General features: G+C 42.2%; 1 protein-coding gene across 5 annotated transcripts in view; it reads left to right on the top strand.

Moving 5' to 3' along the window:
* DCLK2 (doublecortin like kinase 2) overlaps window positions 1-16,383 on the top strand; it is a 112,440-nt gene that overhangs the window by 54,619 nt on the left and 41,438 nt on the right. For 4 of the 5 annotated variants that reach the window (XR_006390770.1, XM_044300363.1, XM_044300366.1 and 1 more), the window contains exons 3-6: window positions 2,863-2,965; window positions 5,806-5,901; window positions 9,379-9,426; window positions 16,124-16,218. Coding sequence is in view for 4 of the 5 variants with exons in the window: in XM_044300363.1 (XP_044156298.1) it covers window positions 2,863-2,965; window positions 5,806-5,901; window positions 9,379-9,426; window positions 16,124-16,218 (342 nt within the window). In the remaining variant the exon portion in view is untranslated. The remainder of the gene's footprint in view (window positions 1-2,862; window positions 2,966-5,805; window positions 5,902-9,378; window positions 9,427-16,123; window positions 16,219-16,383) is intronic. The other variant, XM_044300364.1, reaches the window with a different exon arrangement.

Genomic DNA, 16,383 nt, shown 5'->3' with positions numbered 1-16,383 from the left:
CTTCTAAACTTCTAAGCCTTGTAACATCCCCAAAAAATAAAATATCATTCCCAAAATAATTCAAACATGAAGTAGACATACGGGGAATGTTAAGTCATCACAATTTTTGGGGGTATTACTATGTATTACAGAAGTAGAGAAACTGAAACTTTGAAATTTTCTAATTTTTCCAAATTTTTGGTAAATTAGGTATTTTATTATGCAAATTTTTTTATTTTTTTGACTTTATTTTACCAGTGTCATGAAGTACAATATGTGACGAAAAAACAATCTCAGAATGGCCTGTATAAGTAAAAGCGTTTTAAAGTTATCAGCACTTAAAGTGACACTGGTCAGATTTGCAAAAAATGGCCTGGTCCTTAAGGTGAAAATGAGCCTGGTCCTTAAGGGGTTAATGGGTCCGCAATCCGGCCGTTCCACAAAAAGATAGGACATGTTCTATCTTTTTGCGGAACGGAAGTACGGGACGAAACCCCACGGAAGCATTGAAGTTAATGGGTCCTCAACCGTGATGCGGAATGCACACGGACCGGTGCCCACGTATTGTTGATCCGCAAATCTGGTCCGCAATACGGCCACGGAGTGCACAAGTTCGTGTGCAATACGCCTAAGTGATAAGTGCAGCAGTAGGACCAGGCTGCTGTGTATATTTTATCGATCATAAGAGTTATGTAATCCTCTGGGCACTGTTTCCATAGTGGTGGTGCTAGCACGTGAAAATAGGGTACATTACAGTTCTAGTCCATACATTTGATATTATGTTTTTAAGAAATGTTAGGTTTTAAGAGCAGAAATGTGTAATAACAAGAGGGTGTGTTGTATGTGGCCATCATCTTCTTCACTCTTTTGCAGTTTGCATCACTTAGTACAGGGATGCTCAACCTGCAGCCCTCCAGCTGTTGTAAAACTACAACTCCCACTATGCCCTTTTGTAGGCTGATAGCTGTAGGCTGTCCAGGAATGATGGGAGTTGTAGTTTTGCAACAGCTGGAGGGCCGCAGGTTGAGCATGCCTGACTTAGTACATAGCTTAATTTTACTCCAGTGTACCTAAAACTAAAGAAAAGAACTTTGGAAACAGTCTTGATAACTGCAGCTTCTATGCAGACCTAGATATCTACATAACAATGCTGAACCATCTTTTCTCATAACTCTGCATTGCATTGTTCCTCTTTTATTCCTCTTGGCTATTTCTGAATAAATTGACGACTGCGAATTACCAATCTCCTTGTCAAAGGAGTGTGTCACCAACAAGCGACAGCCCCGATTAGCCACCGTCCGAGAGTGTAGGGACACCCCCAGCTTGTAATTTATTCATTAATTACAGTAGGAATAATTGAGGAACTACACATTGCAGAGTCGTTGCCGTCTATATAGCGGTTTCACCTCAGCTGTTTACCTGAATACAATGGGAGCACCACATTTTGTTTTTGTCCTGTCTTCGGAGCAGTTCCTCATGGGGCACAGAAGAATCACTAAAACAGATACAGGAAGACTGTGGTAATAGTCACCCTTCTATTGTGTTCCCTTCGTATGAGGAAATGCTTAGGTCAAGAGCTACACTAAATAAAATATACCCAGGTGATATATATATTTTTTTCAAATAACTTCCCTTTTTAGAACGTCCCTTCCTTCTTGTCATACAATTGAGGGCCTTTTTCCTAGAATTTTCAGCCACATCCTGCGTTACCGATAGAAGGGAAAAGCGAGGTTTTACGACAAACCTTTGTTTGAGCTGAGCCATGTTACATCCTGTTGAGCTTTTGTCCAGTTTTTCTCCCATATGAAGGGTGTGTCATACTTCACTACTCCAAACATTTGTTAGCATTTTTCAGCCAAAATCGCACGAGGGTGCTGCACTCAATGTCTCGGCTAAGTGAGGAGGGTTGAGGAACCCGAGCAGATCAGCTTTGCTCCCAGGGGACGGACAGTCTTCCACACTGCTGCTTAATGTATTCACTGACATTGTGCAGCTGCATTGAGTCAGCTGTTTTCAGAATTTGCTGGCAATCTGCCCCCGTCAAGCTTTTTTTTTTTTCTTCTTCCTTATTTTCCAACTTTTGTGGAAGCAGAACTGTTTTATGTCTGGTCTGACAACCGCTGCCATAGAAATAATCATGTGCGCCTCTCATAGGGTGTATTATTCATTTACTGCATCGCGGTTTGTCAACATGTCACATTTTCTGCTCCAATGTCAGGATTGTAAGCTTGTTATACCCTTGGAAAATGCTGCCAACCGTCACTCAATGTCTAAATCTGCGTATGTGCGTACCAGTGATGTGTGCACATTATTTTATGGTAAAACATTGCATAAGTGTTTATATATTTAGTTTATATATTGAGAAATATTGGATCGAATAGTATAGAGAATATTACTGATTTTAATATCCACAGCCCCATGTTTATGCCAACTATCACAGTACATTAGTAAGTGCCGTGTATTTGTCCATATTGCCCTCTTTGCTGGCTTGATTCATTTTTTCATCACATTATACACTGCTCGTTTCCATGGTTACGACCACTCTGCAATCCATCAGTGGTGGTCGTGCTTGCACACTATAGGAAAAAGTGCTGGCATGTCTGGTGGCAGGGACAGTAGGAGCTCACATAGGCTGGTGCTTTTTCCTATAGATTGCAGGGTGGTCGTAACCATGGAGACGAGCAGTGTATAATACAATGGAAAATGAATCCAGCCAGCAAAGGAAGCAATATGGACAATCACAATACATTAGTAAGTGCCTTGTAATAACTTTCTCTACATAATAAATGCTATTTGCCAAAGTAAGACAACCCCTTTAAGACTAGTATATACCTCGTAATAGACGTTGCACTTTATAATTCTGTTATTTTGACATTTCTTTAGGTTACATGTCTTCAAGACTTTTTCGGTGAGGACGATGTGTTTATAGCCTGCGGACCAGAAAAATACAGATATGCCCAGGATGACTTTGTTCTGGACCACAGTGGTAATTATGATTAAAACTGTATTGAATAAACTTCATTTATGTGCCGATTTTATGTTTTATAACTTAATGTAGATGTAGGTAGGTGTCTACATAAAACACAATCAACATATTTTTTGAAAGAATAATTATCCATGAAATCTGCTGGAGTGGTTAATGATTTCATGTCCCTCTGAAACCTCTATGTAGGTTGGCACATATACCTGAAAGCCAGATAATAGGAATGATTTATTATTTAAAAAAAACTTTATACTAATCATCAATCTTTGTATTTTGTATAAACCCCTTTATTTCCGTTACAAATGTGTTCATCCTTAATGGAGACTATGCCAAAGAAGCATTTTGGGGTTGTCCCACCGGTATATATCATGTTCATTAAACAGATTATAAATAATTAAAGGGGTTGTGCAGTGGAGTAATATTGATGGCCTATCCTCAGGTGGGAGTCCGACTCCTGGCACCCCTGCTGGTCAGTGATCGCTGCCTCCTCTTCATAGTTTACCTGCGCGCCGTCTCCGGTGTAGTAGTGGTGCAGTGTAACTACAACTGCTTGTCCCATTTACATGAGCCCTACAAACAGGTGATCGGTGGAGATGCCAGGAGTCAAACGTCGGCTGATATGATATTGATGAAATGACCCGAGGATAGGTCACCAATATTACATCACTGCACAACCCCTTCAACAGGGTTCAGCATTTACATGATGTTAAAAATGATCCAGTGAAAAGTTAGGACATTTACTTGCACAGTATGGTACCAGCTGTTCCACAATGTGCACATCCAGCTAATGAGCTGAGCGCTGGTGGACCAGCCTGTTCAGAACCAGGTCTCTGCATAGTGATCGTCTGTTCACTGTAGAGCAGCTAATAGGAATAGCTTTCTGCCCTGGATTTCAGGGAGGGAAGAAGACTTCTTTTGCAGGGCAAGTAAGAAGAGACTATATTGTCAGCTGCCAGATGGGGAAGGAGAATGATTTTGTCCACAGCTTAGGTTTTGTTAATGCTAGAAACACTGTAATTTACTTTAAAATAGCTATCAACAACCTTTGAGGACTTTTGCTATGGAAATGAATTGTGACTTAAGCCGTTAACTGCCAAAGTGTAAATTGACAAGCCCTTCGACAGCCTTTAAGAAGTTTGGAAGTCCTATCATGTTATTATCACAACAAACTTACAGTTGAGGCATGTATTAATACAGTACAAGGCCAATTATACAGGGTGGCCCATGAAAAAGTAGCCCACCTCCAGTCAACAACCAAGTCCAATAATTTCTGCATTTAGCTTTGTCAGACTCTTTCAGTTCCTACACGTGTTATTCGGTACGGTTTCAGGTTCAGATATTTTAGACACGTCGTTCCTAATACACCAACTTAAAGGGGTTATCCAATTTCAAGAAACCCACCACCACCACATGTGCCGGGTCCCTCACCGGTAATATACTTACCCCACACCCGGCGCCACTCCTGCTGCTTCTTCCTGTACACGGATGAAAACATCCGGTGTCTGGGAAGAGCAGCCAATGGCAGGCAGGGACGGGGACCTGTTTCTCTAGCGTCACCCGCGATGCTAGGGAGGCACTTCCCCGTCCCCGCCTGCCATTGGCTGCTCCCCCCGACACTGGATGTTTTCATCCGTGTACAGGGAGAAGCAGAGAGCAGGGTAAGTATATTACTGGTGAGGGGCCCGGCACATGTGTGGGGGGGGGGGGGGGGGGGTTATTGAAATTGGATTTGCCCCTTTTAACGAGACAGTCTTTGAGTTTAATTTTTGGGGGTACTTGCAATCCGTGGCTGAATGTCATTCACAACTTCAGCTGTCCTGATCGATGGAGGCCTCAGTTCCTTCATGTTTGAAATGGAGCCAGTTTGATGCCATTTCTGAAACAGACTCTGAATACAACATTTGGCTGGTGGTTTTGTTCCTGGGTACTTGTGTCTCTTGCATTTCCTTACTCCATCTGATTCACACACAGCCTTCCACAATCACTATTCGCTGTTCCAGGGAGGACACCACCTTACTGACACAATAGGCCCCTTTTATCAAACTGAATAATAAATCAGTCTTAGTTGTCCATAGCAACCAATCAGACCTAAGGTTTCAGTTCCTACAGGGCTCAGAATAAATGAAAACTGAGCTCTGATTGGTTGCTATGGACAACTATGACAGATTTACTATTCGGCAGTTTGATTTGAAGATATTCGAAGCAGGCTACTTTTTCATGGACCACCCTGTAAAAAGCAATATTTCTAAGATATTGTCCTTTAATCTGTCACCAGCGTCCTCTCTATCCAGCTGACACATTGACACATAGCTGTGGGTCACGCAGTTTTTCTTTTGTTAATCTGAGACTCAGTTCCTGAGTTATGATACTTTTTCATAATATGCAAATTATTAGGCCTTTGTTGCAATGAGGGGGTCATTTCTGTGGCCAGCCCCTGCCATGCTACTGACGCTTCCTGGCCCTGCCAATCAAAGCAGCACTGAGGCAGGACTGGCCACAGAAAGGAGTGGAGCTTGGGGGCGAAAAGAGCAAAAGTGACGCCCTCATTGCTTCAAAGGCCTGATATGCATATATAAAGTATCATAACTCGGAAACGGGGCCTCTGATCAACAAAAGAAAAACAGCGTTTTAATCAGGTGAATCACAGCCATGTGTCTGTCAGTGTGATAGGGAGGTCGCTGGTGACAGATTCGCTTTAACATAAATCTTGCTTTTTAATTTCATTACAAACATTTCATTACCTAGTTCAAGCTTTACCGGTAGTACACGCTCATCTCACCCCGGGGGCTATTTACTTGAACAGTATTTCACCACAGGAATTGATTAACCCTTTATTTTTTCAGAATGTCGTCCTTTGAAAACTTCATATTCCCGCTCCCCGAAGCAAACCGGTTCCAAGAGTCCTGGGTCTTCGCGGCGCAGTAAATCTCCCGGAGCAGGTAAGTGGCATTGTTGCAAATCAACCATTAAAGTTATGTTGTTTCCCCAAAAAATATATGAACTTTCTCCAGTCATCTTTTGCCAATTTATTCTACTGCTGCCAATGGCATCACCTTGTATTTGAAAGGGAATGAATCATGTGTTTTGCCTATGAATATGTTGTTCTGTCATTTTTATTTGTGATTGTATATTTTCCTTACATGTAGCCTGAGCCCCTGTAGTAGTTACAGAATACATCCACCTAGACCATAAATTGCAGTGGATACGATTCTGTGGAATTTTACAGTGAAATCCTCCTGCTTAAGGCTCGTTCACAGGAACGTTTTTTGCGTTCTGTATATTGCAATGGTTCTGCAAAAAAAAAAAATACGGAATGTCCGCCGTATGCATTCAGTTCCGTCTTTCCGTTCAAAGATAGAACATGTGCTATTATTGCCTGCAAATCACGTTCCGTGGCTCCATTCAAGTCAATGGGTCAGCAAAAAAAAAAAACTGAACACATACGGAATGTACTCCGTATGTCTTCTGTATCCATTCCATTGTTGTAGAACCATCTATAGAAAATGTTATGCCCAGCACAATTTTTTCTGTGTAATTACTGTGTACTGTATATGGCATACGCAAAAGCGGAATGTAACCGCAAACACTACTGAAACAAAAAATTGATCCGTTAAAAACGTCCCGCAAAACACTGAAAAAGCCATACAGTCATGTGAACAAGCCCTTAAATGCAGCTTTTGTAGCAGATTTGCCGTGGATTTCACCTCATCTATTGCAGAGTGCAAATCCACAACAAGAATTGACATGCTGAGGATTCAAAATCCACACCGCAAGTCAATTTCATGTGGATTCTGTTCTGCCTTTTTTCCCGCAGTGTGTGTGGATGAGATTGGTTAAAACCTGGACCATTTAGCTTCTACTGTAACACACTGCACATTTTCCACTGTCAAAATCTGGATGGAAGACCCACCCATTGTGAACATGCACCTACAGAGATTTTCCAAGTCATTCTATTGGCTTACGTCCTCATCACCTATTGTAAAGGGCACGATCCTATGTTATTTGTCTCCAGCTGTTGGGCTCCCCCTATACCTTTTGATTTTGGCTGATCTCACCAGAATAAATAAAAAAGACCAAACAGGCCAACCACTCATAATATCTAAGTCACGGGTGTACTGTACACTTTGCTTGAACACTACCTGCATATATGATGGTAACCAAAGTACCAGCTCAAAAACTGCAAACAACCTACAAAGAAGAAACAAGCCCGAAGTAAGACCCATAAAATACACTGCCTGTCCCAAAAAAACCTGGATTTAACTAAGCAAATAGTTATGAGCCTCCTATTGGATAATTACTGCATGAGCGATTTATCTTTTAGCTGGTAACAAGTTATTTAACCCCAACTGGTGCAATGAGTTGCTTCTCATTTCTTAAACAACCATGTCAAAAGACACATCTCGTGGTCGTGGAAAAGATGTTAGTCTGTTTGAGAAGGGTCAAATCAGTGACATGCATCAAGCAGAGAAAACATCTAAGGAAATTGCAGAAACTACTAAAATTAGGTTAAGAACTGTCCAACGCATTATTAAAAACTGGAAGGATAGTGGGTACCCATCATATTCTAGGAAGAAATGTGGCTGGAAAAAAAATCCTGAATGATTGTGATCGGCGATCACTTAAACGTTTGGTGAAATCAAATCGAAGAAAAACAACAGTAAAACTCAGGGCTATGTTTAATAGTGAAAGTAAGAGCATTTCCACACTCACAATGCAAAGGGAACTCAAGGGATTGGGACTGAACAGCTGTAGCCGTAAGAAAACCACTAATCAGTGAGGCAAACCAGAAAGACTTAAATTTGCTCGGGGCAAAGATTGGACTCTGGAGCAATGGAAGAAGGTCATGTGGTCTGATGAGTCAAGATTTACCTTGTTCCAGAGTGATGGGCGCATCAGGGTAAGAAGAGAGGCAGATGAAGTGATGCATCCATCATGCCTAGTGCCTACTGTACAAGCCTGTGGGGGCAGTGCTATGATCTGGGGTTGCTGCAGTTGGTCAGGTCTAGGTTCAGCGACAGTATGTGCTCCAAGAATGAGGTCAGCTGGCTACCTGAACATACTGAATGACCAGGTTATTCCATCAATGGATTTTTTCTTCCCTGATGGCACAGGCATATTCCAAGATGACAATGCCAGGATTCATCAGGCTCAAATTGTGAAAGAGTGGTTCAGGGAGCACGAGACATCATTTTCACACATGGATTGGCCACCACAGTGTCCAGACCTTAACTCCATTGAGAATCTTTGGGATGTGCTGGAGAAGGCTTTGCGCAGCAGTCAGACTCTACCATCATCAATGCAAGATCTTTGTGAAAAATTAATGCAACACTGGATGGAAATAAATCTTGCGACATTGCAGAAGCTTATCGAAACAATGCCACAGCGAATGCGTGCCGGAAAGGTGGTCCAACGAAATATTAGAGTGTGTGACCTTTTTTTTTTTTGGACAGGCAGTGTATCATAAAGCTTTATTGTGTATACAAATAAAATAAAATAAAAAGTTTTTTTTTTTTCTAAAAATCACATGATGCAAGGACAGGTGGCAGAAAAAGCATCCTCCAGAGATCACATAATTTACAAATGGGGGTAAATATGGAAAGGTGTATATATTATAATGTATGGTCTGGACAACATCCACTGGGATAGTACCCTGTAAACAACATAGCTACAAATAGTGCCAGGAATATAGTAATAAGTGTGTCCAGACCAGAGTATAAAAAACTAATACCAATATTCAAACTCGCCCATTTTCCATTGTGGTCAGTGGTGGAAGCGACCTCAAAGCGCTTTTTTGTTTTTTTTGTTGTTTTTTTATGTTATTTGTATACACAATAAATCTTTATTATATTTTATAGGTACCACTTTGGGCTCGTTTCTTCTTTGTAGGTTGATCTCACCAGATTTAGAGGGTCCAAACAATTTTGATCTAATGTCTATATAGCCATGTTAATTTTCTCCTCTAACGATAATTAGATAATGAGATGACTGCTGACCCTACTCTCATTGAATTGGTATTGTAACACTCTACAAGTATACTATTAATTGATAGATGACATAAAATCTGTCAATCAGTAGAAAATCTATAAAACCAGATAAGACTGGGTTCACCGTTGATCACATTTTTGTGCACTGGTCCAGCATCCATAGTCAGAAAAAACACAACACCATGTTTTGTTTTTTTTTGTTTGTTTTTTTGTCTTTGCTGAGAGATGTCTGTCACAGCTGATGCCACCAGACACAAAACTGTTTGCATAGGAAATATTTGGATCCATTCTGTCATCAGATTTCATAGGGATGTATGTGAAGGAAACCTAATCTAGATGATGCCTTGACAATTTTAGTGTTTGCGTACAATAGACAGAAACTGTTAATTAATGTCTCATCTTGATATCTTTACCCTTGTAAAATGACTGCAGTAAAGAGGACTGGCTACTACTCCAGTGCCTATTCTTCACGGTCCCCAGGTGAGCCATTCTGACTGTGGCTTTCTTTCTTGGCTTTTTTAGCTCACCAGCCTGCTCACCTTTTGTCAAGCTCCATACAGCTCTTCTGTTCAGCATCTGAGCTCCTTCATCGCAACGCGCATATATTCCTTGCTGTTTTATAGTGCCATTTATACCGCTGCTTGTTTCCAAGTTTGTATACCAGATTTACATGGGGCAATTGTCGGGATTAGTACAGGTGCTCGTTGCCAATAATTGACCCATGTAAGGGTGCCTTCACATGCGGCAAATTTTGGCAGAAAATTCCGCGACTGAAAATCAGTTCCATTTATTTGAATGGGGAAGCAAGCACATGGGTTTCTGCAAGCTCCATTAAGGTGAATGGAACTGATTTTCAGTCGTGGAATTTTCGGCCACAAAATCTGCCAAAGGTACCCTAAGGCTAGGTCTACACGACGACAATAAGTCGCACGACACATAGGGCACAACTACACTGCAATGTCGTGCGACAATTTTTATAATGGTAGTCTATGGTGTTGCACTGTGACATGTGACATGCTGCGACGTGACAGTCACAGAAAAATCCATCTTGAATCGCATCATGTCGCAGTACGACACCATAGACTACCATTATAAAAATTCTTGCGTGACATTGGTGCGACAAATTCGTTGTGTAGACCTAGCCTAAAGGTTCCACTTGATAAACAAGCAAAATTCATTTTTTTATTTATTTAAAAAATAATTTGTCACATAACTACATCACATTGAAGGCTGTCAGTCACTGATAGGTCCGCCCACTTCAAATGAATAAATCTTTAACCACATAACTACATCTCAGCGTAGGTGGATTCAGTTCCAGTTTTGGCAAAAGAAAAAAAAAATCAGAAGGCAAAGTGTGGGCTGGGGACTAAAGGGAATCTGTCACCAGGAAATTCCCTGTTAAACCAGGCACAAATGTACTTTAATCCTTATGCAAAACGGCATGTAAGTGCACTGAAGGCAGGCTCAAGACACCCTGTGCATCCTTGCTCCTCCTGCTTCCTCTTCTAGCCCCCCCGTTCTCCTTCTTGAGTGACGGGGCTAGGCAAGAAGACTATTCAGGGATATGGCCCTGTTACTCAACAAGGAGAGGGAGGGGCTGATGGAGGATCCAGGAGGAGCAAAGATAGCTTAGTCCTGCCCCTAATGCACTTAACTACTCATTTACATATCCTTTTCCAGAATGCAGCAATGGATTTCTAAGGGTCCTCTTACACGAACTGAATATCTGACAGATGATCGGGAATGAAGCAGATGCTTCCAATCACATGCAGAGATGAGGGCTGTATTTATATGCAGCAATCGCCTCCACTGTATGGGGACAAGCAAACAATTCAGTGATCGTTTGTCCCCATAGAAAATCATTGTTCCTGAGCAGCAGATCGCCGCTTATACACCAAGATCTGCTGCACAAGAATGAAGATTTTTCATGCCGGCGGAACAAAAAATGAACAAGCATTTGTCAGATTATCAGGAATGAGCATTTATACCCTCTTCCCTGATGATATGACAGATAATTGGTCCGTGTAAAAGGTATCATTACGTTCAGCTGAACTAGCCATACCAGGCGTTGTACCTTGTGCCAGTTAATTTCCTGATGACAGAAGCCCAGAGTTATGCTCTGTAGACATAGACACTTGCACAGAGCTTCAGGCTACATGCACACGACTGTTCCGGTCCGCAAACTGCAGATCCGCAAAAAACGGAAGCCGCCTGTGTGCCTTCTGCAATTTACGGAATGGGCGGCCCATTGTAGAAATGCTTATTCTTGTCCACAAAACGTTCAAGAATAGGACATGCTATATTTTTTTGCGGGGCCACGGAACGGAGCAAAGGATGCGGACAGCACACGGAGTGCTGTCCGCAACTTTTGTGGCCCCATTGAAGTGAATGGGTCCGCACCTGAGCGGTTTGGATGTGGACCCGAAAAACGGTTGTGTACATGAGGCCTTAAGGATATATTACACACCCTGATGCTGGTAGTGATTGTTGGGACGGAAGCGTTCCCTCCCAGCAATTGTCAGATAGCTAGCAGAGCAAACCGCTGCTATTGCATGCAGCATTGTCCTCTGCAACATGGGAAGGAGCGATCGCTATGCCATCGCTCATCCCCATGCAGGATAGCGGTGTGCTGGCGGTAGTTCGCTATTAGACAGAGCGATCTGCTGCCGGTAAATCCAGATCTTTCAGCATGCTGAAAAGATCTGGACTGCCCAATGAACAAGCGTTTGCTCGTTCATTGGACATTTAGAGGCAGTATTAGGCCTATTGCACACGGCCGTTTTTTTTTCCAGTTTACTGGCCGTTTTTTGCGTTCCGTATACGGTCCGTATACGGAACCATTCATTTCAATGGTTCCGCAAAAAAAACGGAATGTACTCCGTATGCATTCCGTTTCCGTATTTCCGTTTTTCCGTTCCGTTTTAACATAGAACATGTCCTATTATTGCCCGCAAATCACAGTCCGTGGCTCCATTCAAGTCAATGGATCCGCAAAAAAAACGGAACACATACGGAAATGCATCCGTATGTCTTCCGTTTCCGTTCCGTTTTTTCCTGAACCATCTATTGAAAATGTTATGCCCAGCCCAATTTTATCTATGTAATTACTGTATACTAAATATGCCATACGGAAAAACGGAACGGAAAAACGGAACAGAAACGGAAACACAACGGAAACAAAAAACGGAACAACGGATCCATGAAAAACGGACTGCAAAACACTGAAAAAGCCATACGGTCGTGTGCAATAGGCCTTAGGCTACCAGATGATCGCTAACAAGCTTTCATAGGAACGCTCGTTAGCGATTATCGGCAGAAAATCTGGCAGTCTAATATACCCTTTAGGCTCCATTCACACGTCCGCAATTATCCTTCCGCACCTGTTCCGCAATTTTGCGGAACGGGTGCGGATCCATTCATTTCAACGTGATGCGGTTCCGGAAAAAAATGAAGCATGTCCTACTTTTGGCCACAAATTGCGGTCCGTGGCCCCATTGTACTCAATGGGTCCGCAAAAAAGCGGATGACATGCGGAAAGACACCAAATGTCTTCCGCATATCATCCGTATTATGGTATGGTACCCTAGCAGCATGTATTCCTCCTTCCATTTTTATTTCTGCGGAAACACGGAACGGATGTGGATGCACTTTTGCCAAAAAACTGAAGGTTTTTACGGAAACACAGATTTACTCAGATCACAGACATCCAAGGTAATTCAGGAGACAGCTGGTCCATGTGGAAACAAACCTCTTGCCACTCATACAAACCGCATCAGGGTTATGTGCAAATAGCTTGTATGTTTGCACTTAGTGTCCCTACAGCTCGGCACTATGGAGGCACACGCTGTTCTGCCCTAGAAGCGCTGAAATAGAGAGGTACAGTATGGCCTCATAGACCTGTGTGCATGAAGCCTTCCAAGGGTTCACACTTTGTGGTGCAGTCACAGGTTTTAAGCGAATCTGGGATGAGATCCCAAGGACAGGAAAATAAAAACTTTAGTTTTTGTTCAGCTGTTTGAAAAAAAAAAAAGAGAGATTAAAAAGAACATCTGACGACTAAACTGCACTGTGTGAATCTTGCTTTAAATGTTCATTTTCTGGTGCTTTTTTTATGAGTACACGTACATATGTTGTACAAGTGCAGTGTTCAGCCGTCATACCGGACCCAAGATATGTTGTCTGCTTGCAATCCGCTTTTGTCTGACAATGTTGTGAAGCTTTTCAGTTTTCAATAGCAGTTATGTTCCTGTTGTGTACCCCTCCACCAACCAAAAATAAAGGCGTCTTGCAGATACCATAGCCAAGGTATAAACCGTATGGTGTGTGCTAGGCCCTCTGCGTAGAATATGGCCCCCGATTCTGCAGATATTGGTGCCAGGAGTATGGTGATAGATTTGCTAAATTTTTTCTTTGCATTGCCATATTCTGACCCCCATAACTTTTTGATTTTGCGAACAGAGCTGTGTAAGAGTTCATTTTTTGCAGCACGATCTGTACTTTTCATTCATACCATTCTGGGCTGTATATATAACTTTCTGATCAATTTTTGTGGGAGTTGAAGTGACCAAAAACCGGTGAATAAGCCATTTTGACTTTTTTACCCCTTTTCGCTGTTTGCCATATGAAATAAATATTTTAATAGCATGGGTGTTTTCGCACGTGACGATACCCATGATGTTAATTTTTTAAATATTTTTATTTTGGGGTGATTTGAATTTTTATATTTTTAAAAACCTTTCTTTTCTTTTTTTTTAACACTTTTTAATAGTTCCCCCTAGGGAGCTATAACAAGCAATCTTTAGATTGCTTTTCTCATATACTCCAGTGCATTATCATTTGACTTTATGAGAATTACACTATGTTCCTATGGAGCCCTGCCACAGGGGGGCTCTATAGGAACTAATGTGCAGCAGCCCCGTACCACTCCCGAGTACAGAGGCCTCAAAGGCACAACATCCGGCTCCCCCAATCCTCGCAGCGGGGAGCCACTTTATGGCCGGAAGCGCATGCTCCTGGTCTTTAACCTCCCAGATGCTGTTATCACATTTGACCATTGCATCTGAGTGGTTAAATGTATGCGATCGACATTCTCATCGATCGCATATATTAGTCCTGGGTGCCTGCAGTTTAAAACAGCAGGCACCTGACATCTGTGGCGCTCGCGAGTGGGTGTCATTTTTAAATGCCTGACCGCTGATGTAAATTTACGTGGGGTGGTTAGGAATGGGTTAAAAGGGTTTTCTCACTTCAGCAAATGGCATTTATCATGTAGAAAAAGTCAATACAAGACACTAATGTATTGTGATTGTCCATATTACACATTTTTCCATCACATTATATTCTGCTTGTATCCAGGGTTTACGACCACCATTTTAGTGCAGATATGAGGTGGTCGGGATGGGATCTGCTGTGCATGCATCCCTATGCGTGCTCCCAGCCATCAGAGAGGACAGTACTTTTTCCTATTGTATGCAAGCATGACCACTGCTGCTTGATTGCAGGGTGGTCATAACCCCCTGGGTACAAGCAAGCAGTGTATAATGATGGAAAAATTATTGAAGCCAGCAAAGGAAGCAATATGGACAATCACAACACATTAGTAAGTGCCTTGTATCAACTTTCTCTACATGATAAATGCCATTACGGAAGTGAGACAACCTCTTTAAAACTGGAGTTGGTGTGCCTGCTATGGATTAATGAGAACCTAGCGCTTAGAGAGACCCTTGTAAGTTCCTAGGTCACCCACTTTTCCCTAATGTCAAAATCGTGGGCACAACTACACCAAATAAATGGCCTTCAAAACATTTCATGAGGAGGCACAGTATGACATTTCACCTATACTCCTTCTGGATACACATTCAGCCACAGAGCAGCAAAAAGGGGGCTACATGTCATCCCCGTGCAGAACTGAGACAGTTACACAGGACATGAAGTCCTGACGTGGAGTCAGAAGAAGAGCAGGGCCTGCCAGCTTCTATCACCACCATATGTATCAGCAGGAGCCAGCAGCAGATTGCATAAACTAGTTTAGCGCTACTACAGCATCTACAGCGCCCTGGACCGATGACCGGTTCCCTGTACGTGTGGAGACGGGCAAAGTTGTGAGGGTCCGCCACTGAAGCTGAGGCCTATGGTGAAGGGGTTTAAGAGGGAGACGTTACAGTCATGTTAAAAAAAAAAACATAGAAAGACTGACTTAAAGTATAATAATAATAAAAACTTACAAGGCAAAAGGGCAGATAATGGTCCTATATCCCATGCCTGGTCTTTAAATGTATCAGACTGCATGTTTCCCTAATTATTCAGTCCTGATGTTACGCAGGAATATACAGCGATTTTTGTGTGAAAGGTACATCCACACAGGACACAACTTGTGATGGATAAATCCTCTTTAGTTACAGGTGGATTTGTCACACATGTTGCTGCAGATTTGCTGGGGATTTCACCATGTGCATTGCAAAGGGTGAAATCTATGGCATAAATGAAGATGATGTGGGTTAAAGATCTGCAGCATAGTTATTTCTGCTCTGATATTTACAGCAGGGTATAGATGAGTTGGTAAACTCTCATCCACTGGGCTGGTACTGTAATACGCACGCTAATCCACGCCAGCAAATCCGAAGCATATCCGTCCCATGTGGACGTACCATTATAAAGGGGTTATCCCAGGATTAATGTAAAAAATGAAAATCATAATATACTGTAGTACATGATTTGTTTCTAACAAAGCTAGAACCAGCCCTATACCTCACATGGATCCAGAGAGCTCCATTCATTACTCCAATTGTTTTGCCAGATTTTTTTAAAGTTGGCAGCTCAAGGGTCGTATTCTTTCTCAGTGGGTGTGCCCTGTAATTGTCATAGCTTTTGACAGAAGAAATGGCTGTGGCAGTTGAAGAATGGAACTGAGCATGTGTGACCATCTCAGTTAGGTGGACAGAGGGATGAGGAAAACAGCAGGTGGCGCTGTACAGATACATTTTATTGAATGACTCAGTGGCTATGCTAAATTTTGTATTACATGCAATTACAAAAGTATTTAGATCCAGGTGCTGGTTTGAAAACTGTAGGATATTTTTCATGGGACAACCCCTTTAATGTTTTGGACTATAGCTGTACAATAGCTTACCAGATACATGGTTTAAACTACAAATATCATTGTAATTTTATATCTTAGTAAATGGGACACCAAGCAGCCAGCTGTCTACTCCAAAATCTACAAAATCATCGTGTTCATCGCCAACAAGTCCTGGAAGTTACCGAGGTCTAAAGGTAAGATAGAAAATGTACTTACAGGAACACTAGATTATTGACCGGTAGAGGTCTGACATCCTCTGAGCGTCTCGGCCTTCTCCCAACTTTTCCCAGGCCATTGATGAAACGTCCATCTGTCACGTGGCCTAGGTGCAGCTCAGCCCCATAGAAGTGAATGGAGCT

Source organism: Bufo gargarizans, chromosome 1, assembly GCF_014858855.1.
Source record: "Bufo gargarizans isolate SCDJY-AF-19 chromosome 1, ASM1485885v1, whole genome shotgun sequence".
Taxonomy (NCBI): domain Eukaryota; kingdom Metazoa; phylum Chordata; class Amphibia; order Anura; family Bufonidae; genus Bufo; species Bufo gargarizans.
This window is presented reverse-complemented; position numbering and strand designations above follow the sequence as displayed.